The sequence below is a fragment of the Pleurodeles waltl genome, chromosome 9, assembly GCF_031143425.1.
Source record: "Pleurodeles waltl isolate 20211129_DDA chromosome 9, aPleWal1.hap1.20221129, whole genome shotgun sequence".
Taxonomy (NCBI): Eukaryota; Metazoa; Chordata; class Amphibia; order Caudata; family Salamandridae; genus Pleurodeles; species Pleurodeles waltl.
Genome location: NC_090448.1, coordinates 226,870,719 through 226,882,489, shown reverse-complemented (window position 1 = coordinate 226,882,489; position 11,771 = coordinate 226,870,719). Strand labels below are relative to the sequence as shown.

General features: G+C 43.0%; 1 protein-coding gene across 1 annotated transcript in view; it reads left to right on the top strand.

Moving 5' to 3' along the window:
• The first annotated feature begins 788 nt into the window (after positions 1-788).
• The window catches only part of LMOD3 (leiomodin 3), a 71,645-nt gene continuing 60,662 nt past the window's right edge, over positions 789-11,771 (top strand). Inside the window, exon 1 of the mRNA XM_069206588.1 lies at positions 789-1,420. Within this exon, the coding sequence (XP_069062689.1) occupies positions 947-1,420 (474 nt within the window). The 5' untranslated portion in view covers positions 789-946. The remainder of the gene's footprint in view (positions 1,421-11,771) is intronic.

Here is an 11,771-nt window from a genome sequence, read left to right as displayed (position 1 = left end):
TAGTGGGTCTTTGATTTACGTGTTCACTACGTAGATCTGTCCACAATGAAAGAGTCACACGAGGGACTACTCTGCGTTTCATTCTTTTAAGTCACTGGAATGAGTACCACTAAGAAGAGGGTGACAACACTGTTTATTTGAGGCACTACCAAACCCTGCAATAGAGAGAGTAACATTGCTGTTATTAGTTATTATTATCAGTCGCTGAATATTCTCGTGTCTGTTGCTTATGACGTGTTCACACGTGGATGATACAAATAATAAATGAGTCACTGGGAATGAACAAATAGCTTTGAGTAGATATCAAATTCGAGCAGGTATAGAATTCCCAAGAAGTGGAGATTTAACAAATGAATATGCCTTTAGGAGAATTTAGAAACTCAAAAGAATTCTCAAAAAAGCTTCCAACATCCAATAACAAAATAAAATAAATAAGTGGGCGTACATGGGCACGTCGTGGTTAGTCTCGGAGCACTGAACGTGCTTTCCTCTTATCTTCTTTTTTTAGTTCCTTAAATGTATGTTATCTTACAATTAGCCTCAGTCGGTTTTGCATTAATTTAAAATTATTATTACATGTCAACTACTATGAGCACCTCAGACACAAATGAAGTTAGGAGTTGCACTGGAATCCTCTAGAAAATCTGCAAGCTTATGCTCTCCCCAAAGCAATGGGGGCAGCAGCTGTAGTGAAATGTCACAGCTGACACCGGCTTCTGAAAACGGAGCATGGCTGCATCACCATAAATTCCCACCCAGGCCGGGGCTGCTTAAATTAGACCCTGACATCAGCTATCGAGGCAGTGTCCCTCGCGCCGCAAACTAGCCCGTCCCAGTCCTCTCAAGACACGTCGCTGACACCTGACAGGAGCATTGTCAGCCATCCCTGCTTCCTGCTGTCCTTGGAAGTCAGTCTCCCTGTGGGCTCGCGGAGGGCGGCCTAGCCATGTCCCACAACAGAAACACCGAAGAGGAAGATGTCTTCGACGGCGACATCGACGAAGACGAAATCTTGGCCAACCTTTCGCCAGAAGAGCTGAGGGAGCTGCAGACCGAGATGGACCTCCTGTCCTCGGACACGCGAGCGCCGCTGGGGAAGAGGCCGACGTGTCAGTCCGAGAAACCCGCTGCTGGCCTTCAGCAGGACTCTGACCCGGAAGGGGACTTTGATGGGGACATTGACGAAGACGAAATCTTAGCAAACTTGTCTCCCGAAGAACTGAGAGAACTGCAGTCGGAGATCGAGGTGCTTGCCCCGGACACCCGAGTGCCAGTTGGAATGAGGCAGAGAGACCAAACAGACAAACCTCCCACAGGAAACTTCGACCACAGGTCTCTGATTGATTACATGTACTGGGACAAAGCCTCCAATCGTCTGCTGGAGGAGGAACGACTCCCCGTGACTCTTCTGCCCTCAAAGGTATGAATTACGGACATTCAACGATGGATTGTTTTTATATAGTTCCATAAATATGTTAACATGCTAATTTCTATGTCATGCTATTCCATACCTCACCAGTTCTAAAGTAGCATTCTGTGCTATTACCATGGTCCAATCGTTCCTCAAACAATGTCGCCTGGCCTTTCTTAATACTGTTAACTGCGTTCAATGTAGACTACCATTACACCGTCATACTTTGCAGTGCCCTAGAATTTAAATCGGACTAGCACCTAAGTAAATTAGGTGGTCGTAATTTATTACTCACGCTAAATTATGTATGGGGTCTGTTCTGCTTTCTTTTTGCACTGCGCTACAAGGTCTACAAAATTTAGAACTAGTTTGCACCAACATACTTTGCTCAGCTACAATTTATCAAAGTGTCTGTATTTGCCAGGTTACGTTCTATTCAAAGGGTAATTCGTAAAAAAGAGAAGCAATTTAGCACACGAACTGTTTATTTCTATGTCAAGTTGGAACTCTTTTTTTAATATAAAATAAATACGAAATGGAAATTATGGATTTGCCTTTTAGTGGAAGTAAATCCATACGCAAATTGTAATCCAACCCTAAACTGTCATTCTATAATTATGGTAATAGAATATTCACGACTACAGTGTCAGTGGATTCCTATGCAGTTCAATGCGGTTATCGACATAAGAACGGTGACGTGGTTACAGCACTGCACGAGTTCACATTATTGCTCACTTTTTATTCACTACCATTAATTAACTAATTTCAAATGTTCTATCATGACACCACAAACCGTCTGTCATCGCAATGAAAACATTTCCGCACAAAATAACAATTCTTTGTTTACCTTATAACAGTGGTCTCCATCCTCTTCTGTAATAAGAGCTACTTATATTCAGTGAAAATCATCAAGCTACCAGTAATATTAATGCTGTAATCGTGACCACAACAAACAAGGTTTAATTGGTGGCTACTATGTGCCAGATTACCAGCAGTGGTCACCATGGTGCATCATGGGTTATACATAATAACATTAACTGTGATGTCCCAGGGGTTAAGAACTTTATATTAGTAATAGGTTTCCCTAAGGCCGCATGATTCATCACTCAAATATCAGCTTTAAAAATATTTTGGAAATTCATAAATTTTTCTCCCAGAATCAACTTATAAATTCTGAAAAGACACACTTTTGAGTCTTGCATACACAGTGTTTCAGTATTGGCATTCAGATGTTCATTTGATCAAGTGACCAATCAAAAGTTTTCAATTTAGTGAGCTGGGCTCTACACAGGACAGCTACATATATTCAGCTGAAGAGCTGCCAGTAGCTCTCGAGCTATAGGAGAAGCCTGCCTTATAACATCGATTTGTTCTATTTTCCCACCCCTAAATGATCATATTCTGCCATTCAACTAATATGTTGCCAGATTTCCACATGTTTAGAACTCTGAGGAGACCTGAGAGTTTGTTTGCACTTACAGCCTAGTACATAGGTAAAGTCTGTGCAAATGCCATTATAATTGTGCATTACAGAAACATCAGGATTTCGTTCTTGTCGACAGTGTCTCAATATATGCCATACCCTGACACTAGAACTGCTTGATCAGGTCAAAATTGAAAAACCCATTCCTACAACGACAGTGTTTGACTCACCATTATGGTTCTATTGTCTGTTAAATGTTTCTGTCTGTGACAGATGACCTATGCATCCTCTAGGAAGGCCAAAGGTTAGGCATATGGTGTATGTTATTCAAACCAACTAGGGTAGGATCTGACCTGCAGCCAGTGTCCAAACTGCAATACGAGCTTTTCTTCTTCAGTAACACCATCTCTACTCTGTACTCGTGGAATTTTTTGTCACTGCTTGGTCTAATGCTAGTATATATGATGGGGCAGTTAAAAAAATCTAAAAACACAATATTGCCGTCCCAACAGAACGTCAAGACCCTATACAGAGGTCAGGTCAACATTAAGAAACACCGGCAAAGCCAAAAGGCATGGCTTGCATTTTTTGTTACAAGCCACACTTATTTGCTTTGCTAATACTAGTTTTTACATTTCACCACTCACCCCTGCCTATTAGCTACTGTGTGTCATGAAAATTGAAGTGCATACAAAGCTGATGCAATAATGTTACTGGAATGCAACCTTATGTAGGGCGTCCCATGATTTTCATGACATGGATTGTTTACACACACGTATACAACAAACATGTCTCGGAATTCACAGATGCAAACTTAGGATATTGCCCATAGCTCTCAACTTTTACAGCGCGTGTACTTGGGGTCCTCTGACATCAAAGTACTGGTCCACTTTCAGTTGAAACACATTGAACTGGGTGAATAGTGTGTAAAATCACTGCAGGAAAGGTGTGATTGTTGTCTGATTAATGGGTGAGGTAGGTGTAAAGTTATGCAGATGGTGGTACTTTCAGTGGTTTGCTTGCCCTAGTGATGCTGCAGTGCTGACAGGGCAGGAGTGGGTGCTGTGCTGCTGCAGTGGCTGCTCAGCCTATTGGCGCTTTCTCTGGACAGGTGCAACAGCTGCTGTCATACGTTGCAACTTCTGAAGGAGTGGTAAACAAACTTTGAAACCTGCTCCAACTTCCACCTGTGCATCGTGGCCTGCTCTTGTTGTCACCCTCCTTCCTTCTCTCTGCATCCATCCTAACGCCACAGTCAAACAACATTGTCTTCTCCTCGTGAGTGTTGAGTTGCCACAAGCAGCACCAGCATATGTAAATAATCAACACGACTGGAGTCACCTGCAGTCAGTGGCACCCTGGGGCATGCCCACCCCAGCACCAGCGCCAGATGTGAAAGGACTGTTTCTTCAGAAACCACAAATGGAGGGTCATCTCCGTTCTTTACATATCTACCTTCTGCTGCTCAGTGGTAATTTCTAAGACGGATCAATCACATAGATGACATCTTGGAACCGACAAGACGCAAGTGGGTACTGCCAAACACAACATAGTTTAGGCACATTTTTTCACAATTACTTGATGCTGCCAGCACCCGGCTCCTACAATATACAAAACAAAGCTGCATAAAATTTTTTATAGGGCCAATATACATGTTCCACTAGAAAACATTGAATTAGGGAGATTAAATACTTTTAAATTAATTATTAACACCAATGCCGACTTGCAGTGGCAAAATGAAAACATCTGCCAAAGGCTGTAGGCTAGTCCCAAAGTGGGATGAACAACCCTGTGTGCCAATGACAGAAGGGGGATCACACACGCAAATAAACCAAAGCCTCACTCTGTGTCTTGCTTTTTGATATTTGTTCTGCTGGTATAAAATGTGACAAATAGTTAAAGTAGTCTATAGCCGGACCTAAAAGGTTGCTGGAGGGGCGGGTGCTGGTTTTTAGCATACTAATTTAGACTTTTTATTATGAGTAATAAAATATTGAACCATCAAATTCAGTAACAAAATCTAAGCAGATGAAATAGGAGCCTGGTGTGATAACTCATGAAAATATCTAACACAATACTTAGATTGCAACATGGCTGGAGAAAAACACTTTTGAAAAGGTGCAAAAAATTGGGAAAGTCCCAATCTTAAAGCATATCATTAAGAATTTGAGGGTGTATGAATAATATTTTCTATTCAGCTTCAGTTTAGATATGAACGCGCAATTAGCGCTCGCTTACCTTTAATGCGTGTTCCTGTCACCACTGAAGTAAACAAAAAAGTGAATGGTGGTTTGATTGATTAAGTTCAGCCACCGGTAATTATTCGAGAACGCATCCCAATCCGTTGTTTTGTTGCACACAATGCCGATTCAGATGACCCAGCGTCTTGACTATGGCAAAGAGGTTCAGCATTTTCTTTGTATTCTACGTCCTATCTAAATAATTCATCCGAGTTATTCTGAAATCAAATCAGATTTTTGAAGGGTCTTTTCTGCCCCATGCATGTGCAGGATCGCGAGAAGGTTTAGAAATTGAACTCTTAAATAACACACTTATGCTGAGAGTACATTATGAAAACCTTTTGTGGTAGTTTTTCCATTACATCTATTTCTCTAGCTGACACATATCGACGTAGGACAGTGTTGTTTTATGGCTCATGAAATCATCACCATGCAAATGTCCAGTTCTGATATAAAGACTAAAAGCAGAAATTAGCTCATATCTAACCATATCAAAACTGGAAGATGAAGGAAGTGAAGGATGGGTTGACAAAAGATGTTAACCAGAAATAGCTCAGAAGCTCTAAATGTACCCATGTGGGCAGCGGGGTGAATAGATTCCATAATAAGAACTTAACTTTTAGGCCACATCTCACCGCATAGTGCTTTGGAGACCCTGTATGGCCACCAGTCAGGGACGTAGACCGCTTTCAAGATTCTATATGAACATTAGTGCACGTATGAGAGCTAGTTAATGTTCATGCTCATCTCAAGCACCTTAGAACAAAAACAAAGCCACTTGCTCCTCTTCTGCAGTGATACGGCGTGTTTTCACACTTCTCGTTTGACAACATGACAGAAGCGTTGCAGTTTACCAGGCTCACATGTCTATATGCCACAAATGTGCCACAGTTGTAGAGAAGGGAGTGGAGCTACAGCTTACTTTTAGAAGAAGAGCTTTTTAAAATAAGGCAAATAAATATTCCTGCTTTTCGGCAATGGGACGAGATTTGAATGTCAACTCTATCTGGCCCCCACATGGGGTCAGTCAGTGTCCTATTGCAATTCAGAGTCCTATTGCAATGTATTTTCTATCTGTTCAATGACTGTTTTTTTAATTACTGCCAATGAGAGCTTGGTGTTCTCCCTATCTACAGTGCAAAAGGAAGGCATCTCCTAAGATATAATCTTCCTGCAACCCAGAGGTGCCTGCCGGTAGTGTAAAATAGCAGCAACATGTCAATCCCTTTCTATGGGGTATAAAGGAGCTTCCACATCATTTTCAGCTCCATTCTTATGGCCATGTAGGTATAGCGGGTGGGTGCTGGTTCAGCACTCAATGACTTTGTGGACAGTCAGCCAGAACTGAGGGAAATACATTTTCCTAGGGATGTAGGACACGCCAGGTTGAGCAATACTGCCTTAAACTTCATGGTGATTGTTAGACCTGACAGCCTTAGGGTGGTCACCCCTAACTTTTTGCCTGCCTCCCTCCACTTTTTGGACACTGTTTTTGCTGGCTTTTAGACTCTGCGCACTTTACCACTGCTAACCAGTGCTAAAGTGCATATGATCTCTCCCTTAAAACATGGTAACCTTGAATCATACCTGATTGGACTATTAATTTACTTATAAGTCCCTAGTAATGTGCACTCTATGTGCATAGGGCCGGTAGATTAAATGCTACTAGTGGGCCTGCAGCACTGGTTGTGCCACCCACTTAAGTAGCCCCTTTCCCTTGTCTCAGGCCTGCCACTGCAAGGCCTGTGTGTGCAGTTTCACTGTCACCTCGACTTGGCATTTAAAAGTACTTGCCAAGCCTAAATCTCTCCTTTCTCCACATATAAGTCACCTCTAATGTGTGCCCTAGGTAACCCCTAGAGCAGGGTGCTGTGTGGGTGAAAGGCAGGACATGTACCTGTGTAGTTTACATGTCCTGGTAATGTAAAACTCCTAAATTCGTTTTTGCACTACTGTGAGGCCTGCTCCCTTCATAGGCTAACATTGGGGCTGCCCTCATACAGTATTGAAGTGGTAGCTGCTGATCTGAAAGGAGTAGGAACGTCATATTTAGTATGGCCAGAATGGTAATATAAAATCCTGCTGACTGGTGAAGTTGGATTTAATATTACTATTCTAGAAATGCCACTTTTAGAAAGTGAGCATTTCTTTGCACTTAAATCTTTCTGTGCCTTACAATCCACGTGTGGCTGGGCTTAGTTGACAGCTCCTTGTGCATTCACTCAGACACACCCCAAACACAGGGTACTCAGCCTCACTTGCATACATCTGCATTTTGAATGGGTCTTCCTGGGCGGGGAGGGTGGAGGGCCTGCTCTCACACAAAGGACTGCCACACCCCCTACTGGGACCCTGGCAGACAGGATTGAACTGAAATGGGACCTGGTGCACTTCTTAGCCACTCTTTGAAGTCTTCCCCACTTCAAAGGCACATTTGGGTATAAAACAGGGCCTCTGCCCTACCTCATAAGACACTTGCTGGAGAAGAAACCTGAACCAGAAACTACATCCTGCCAAGAAGAACTGCCTGGCTGCTCAAAGGACTCACCTGTCTGCTTTCTACAAAGGACTGCTGCCTTGCTGTTGGCCTGCTGCTTTGCTGAACTCTTGTCTGGCTGTGAAAGTGCTCTCCAAGGGCTTGGATAGAGCTTGCCTTCTGTTCCCTGAAGTCTCAGGACCGAAAAGACTTCTCTTTTTCACTTGGACGCTCCGTGCGCCGAAATTTTCGACGCACAGCTTGTTCCGCGGCAAGAAAAACGCTGCACACCGACGCTGATCGACGCAACGCCTTCGGGACAGCCGGAACTTCGACGCACGGCTTCGCAAGGACAACGCCGCCTGACCTCCAGAGGAGAAATCGACGCGACGCCTGCCGTGAGATCGAAATTTCGACGCGCAGCCCCGCAGAACGACGCGCAGCCGGAAAACAAGCAGGAAAATCCACGCACAGACCCGGGACATCTGGTAATCCCCGCGATCCACAGAAAGAGATTGTCCGCGCGCCGGAAAACGACGCACGACTTCCCCGCATGAAAAATAACGACGCAAGTCCGTGTGTGCTGGGGAGAAATCGACGCACACGCTCTTTTTCCACGTATCTCTTCTTCTGTGGCCCTCTGAGGAGATTTTCCACTCCAAACCAGGTACTTTGTGCTTGAAAGAGACTTTGTTTGCTTTTTAAAGACTTAAGACACTTTATATCACTTTTCAGTGATATCTCTACAAATTCACATTGCAACTTTATTCGTTTTGACCTACAATTATCCTGATAAATATTATATATTTTTCTAAACACTGTGTGGTGTATTTTTGTGGTGCTATATGGTGGTATTGTATGATTTATTGCACAAATACTTTACACATTGCCTTCTAAGTTAAGCCTGACTACCAGAGGGTGGGCACAGGATAATCTTGGATTGTGTGTGACTTACCCTGACTAGAGTGAGGGCTTTTGCTTGGACAGGGGGTAACCTGACTGCCAACCAAAAACCCCATTTCTAACAGTGATTGTTTTAAGTTTCGTTTTACCCAGCTCATTAAAGTATTTTATTTCCCTGTCTCCTGTCTGAAGATACTATGACTAATGCAGATGGGCCTTTAACCATTCAGTAATGCCAAGAATACACAGATCTAGGTTGGGAGAAGGAGAACACACAGATCTTTTTAGTTGGGAATTTTCTAAATAACAAATAAGCTCCTACAATTCCTGTCCTGGAATAGGTCAATGGCCAATAAGGACTCGTTCATAAAATAGGGTGTACTTAGTCCAGATGTTTAGGCATCTATGATACATGACACATTGCATCGAATCATAAGATTTAAACATATTGAAGTAAATACACTAATCAATTAAATTGTATAAGCAAAATAAATAATGAATTAAACAAATAAATGATTAACAGACTTACTCAAATAAAGATATTGCATTTACTTTATGTAGATTACAGAATAACATACATTAGTAGAGGTACAAAGAAAAACAATGAGACACACATAGGCCCATTGTGTAATAATTCCGTATTGTTACAATGGCCATGTATGAGACAATGTGACACAAATGTACGCCAACTCCACTCTAAGAAAATAAATCAACAGAACATAGCCATGAGCTGTAGAATTCGTTCTTCTTGTAATTAAATTACAGAAGAGTATTGGAACTGTGTTGACGGTTTGGTCTCTATATTAAGTACGTAAAGACCATCCTCAGGATTACTTCCATTTTGTGAAATCTAAGGTGCCTTGCTATGTCTTAATTAACACTGGTTAAATATCCCCCACAACGGCCGAGTCTTAAGTTGTATTATGGCCTGGCATCAGTTGTGAAACTTTAGTATGCAGTGGAAGAATAGCCAGCCTTGAGTTAAACTCACCAGCTTAACCTTTGTCAGGATTCATCAAACCCAGGCATGCATTGTGCGCAGGCTGTGGCGTAATCCTGAATGAAGGACTACATGAGTAGTCCTTCCAGGTCGGGCGTCGAGTTCAAACACGGTTGTCACGAGATCGAGTACTTGCGTGTGAGCTGGCAGCCATCTCAGACACTGTGGGGCATATTTATACTCTGTTTGCACCGAATTAGCGTAATTTTTTAAACTAGAATTCGGTGCAAAACTAACTCCATATTTATACTTTGACGCTAGACCCGTCTAGCGCCAAATTTATAGAGTTAAAGTCATTTTTTGGACGTGGGAACCTACCTTGCCTTAATGAGATGCAAGGTAGGCGTTCCTGTGCAACAAATGTCTCTATGGTCTTAACACTATGGCCCATATTTATACTTTTTTAACGCCGCCTTTGCGCCGCTTTTTAACGCAAAAGCGGCAGAAATGTACAAAATACAATTGTCACAAAAATGACGCAAATGCAGCACAAAAAAAGTATAAATATCGGTCTATATTTATACTCCCGTGCAAAAATGGTGCACAGGAGGGAAGGGTCAGCGCAGGCTTTAGTGGACCTGTGGGCCTATTTCCATGGTGGAACACCATGGAATAAGCCCACAGGTGCCCCCCCCCCCAGGTCCCAGGAACACACCCACCCACACCAGCGGGACAGCGGAGGATGGGGGACCCCATCCCAAGTAAGTGCAGGTAAGTATTTTATTTTTTAAAGTGTCATAGGGGGCCCTGAAATGGGCCCCCATACATGGCACTCGGTGCAATGGCCATGCCCAGGGGACCCTGGTCCCCTGTCCTGGCCATTAGGGTGGTGTGCATGACTCCTGTCTTTCCTAAGACAGGAGTCATGTGGTATGGATGGTTTTGCGTCAGAAAATGACTCTAGGCAGGGTAGAGTCATTTTTTTTTACTCTAACCTGCCTAACGTCATTTTTCGGTGCAAAACCCCCTTCTTCCATACGACCAGCCCCACCCAACTAATGTCATTTTTTTTTTTTTACACAAGCCTACTCTTTGCACCATTCCATAAATATGATGCCCCGCTGATGCACAGAAATGGTACAAGCCGGTGCTAAACTTTTTGGTGCAAAACTGCATTAGTGCAGTTTTGCCCCAAAAAGTATAAATCTGGGCCTGTGTATTCAAAAGCTGCGTCCAAATCAGAAGCCGCACTTAGCTTCTCATCTAGCTCTCGGAGGTTCCCTTCATGCAACTTTTGATTAAGATTTGAGCTCCTGCTTGGCCCACTCCCTACATCCAGTTTTATTTTCACTTACCTGCATTGTTCTAGAGTCCCTTCCCTCTTCTGTTAACTCAGTTCCCTGCAGCTAGATTTTCTCACTTACCTGCAACATTCCAGAGTCTCTTCCATCATCTGCTGGCCCCGCTCCCCACATCCCTGTTAATTTGTATTTGCTTTGCGTCCTTGGAGCTACTTATCTTATATTTAGCCCTGCTCTTCACATCTGAAATATCTGCTGTTGCCAGCAGCTATCTGGAGTTACTACCTCTTTCAGCTCTAGGCTGGATCCGTTTCTTGCATTTAGTGCTTCCTTGAAAATCAGCATATATCGGGAGGTCACTACCTTTTTGCAGTTCCTGGTTCACTCCACTTCATGCATTCAATTGGTTCTGGGTTCCTATTGTCACCAGCATCCTTTCTCTGGATGTGGTTGCATCTACGACAAAGGGAAACAACAATATAATCATCAATCAGGTCAATGCACTGAGCCTATGGCTCCAACAAACTATATAGCACAAACTGCTCAACTACGAGAGACTATAAATAATGGACACGACAAAGACGTGATTCAGTCCTATAATTCTATATGGAACGTCATGTCAGGATTCCTTGGATTACCATAACCATTTTTCTGTGTGTTCCCTTGAAAGGGTAAAGGATTTCTTGTTAATGCACCTTCATTTAATGGGTGAGTGACTGCTGAAGGGGGGTGGAGGGTACTCAAGTTAATATATTCTGATGCAAGCATGTTTTTCGAGATTCTGGTTGTGTTTTGTGTAATTTCATAAGAATCACAGAGACAATGAGGCTGAGTCTTCAGACTGAGATACGGGTTCACTGAGGTGCCAAATCCAGGAATTATATCTTCTCTTCCTGCCTATCCTCTACCTTGCCTACCCTTTGTTGCCCTTGGTTGTAATCCACGGACACCTATTTCTGTTTTATGTACTGGAGGTTATTCCTAGGAGGTATTGGGAGGTATCTTCGCTCCTGCAGATCCCAGGTCCAAGGTGAGTGGAGACTTGACAGAAAGCCAAGTCCACAACATTTCTACCTT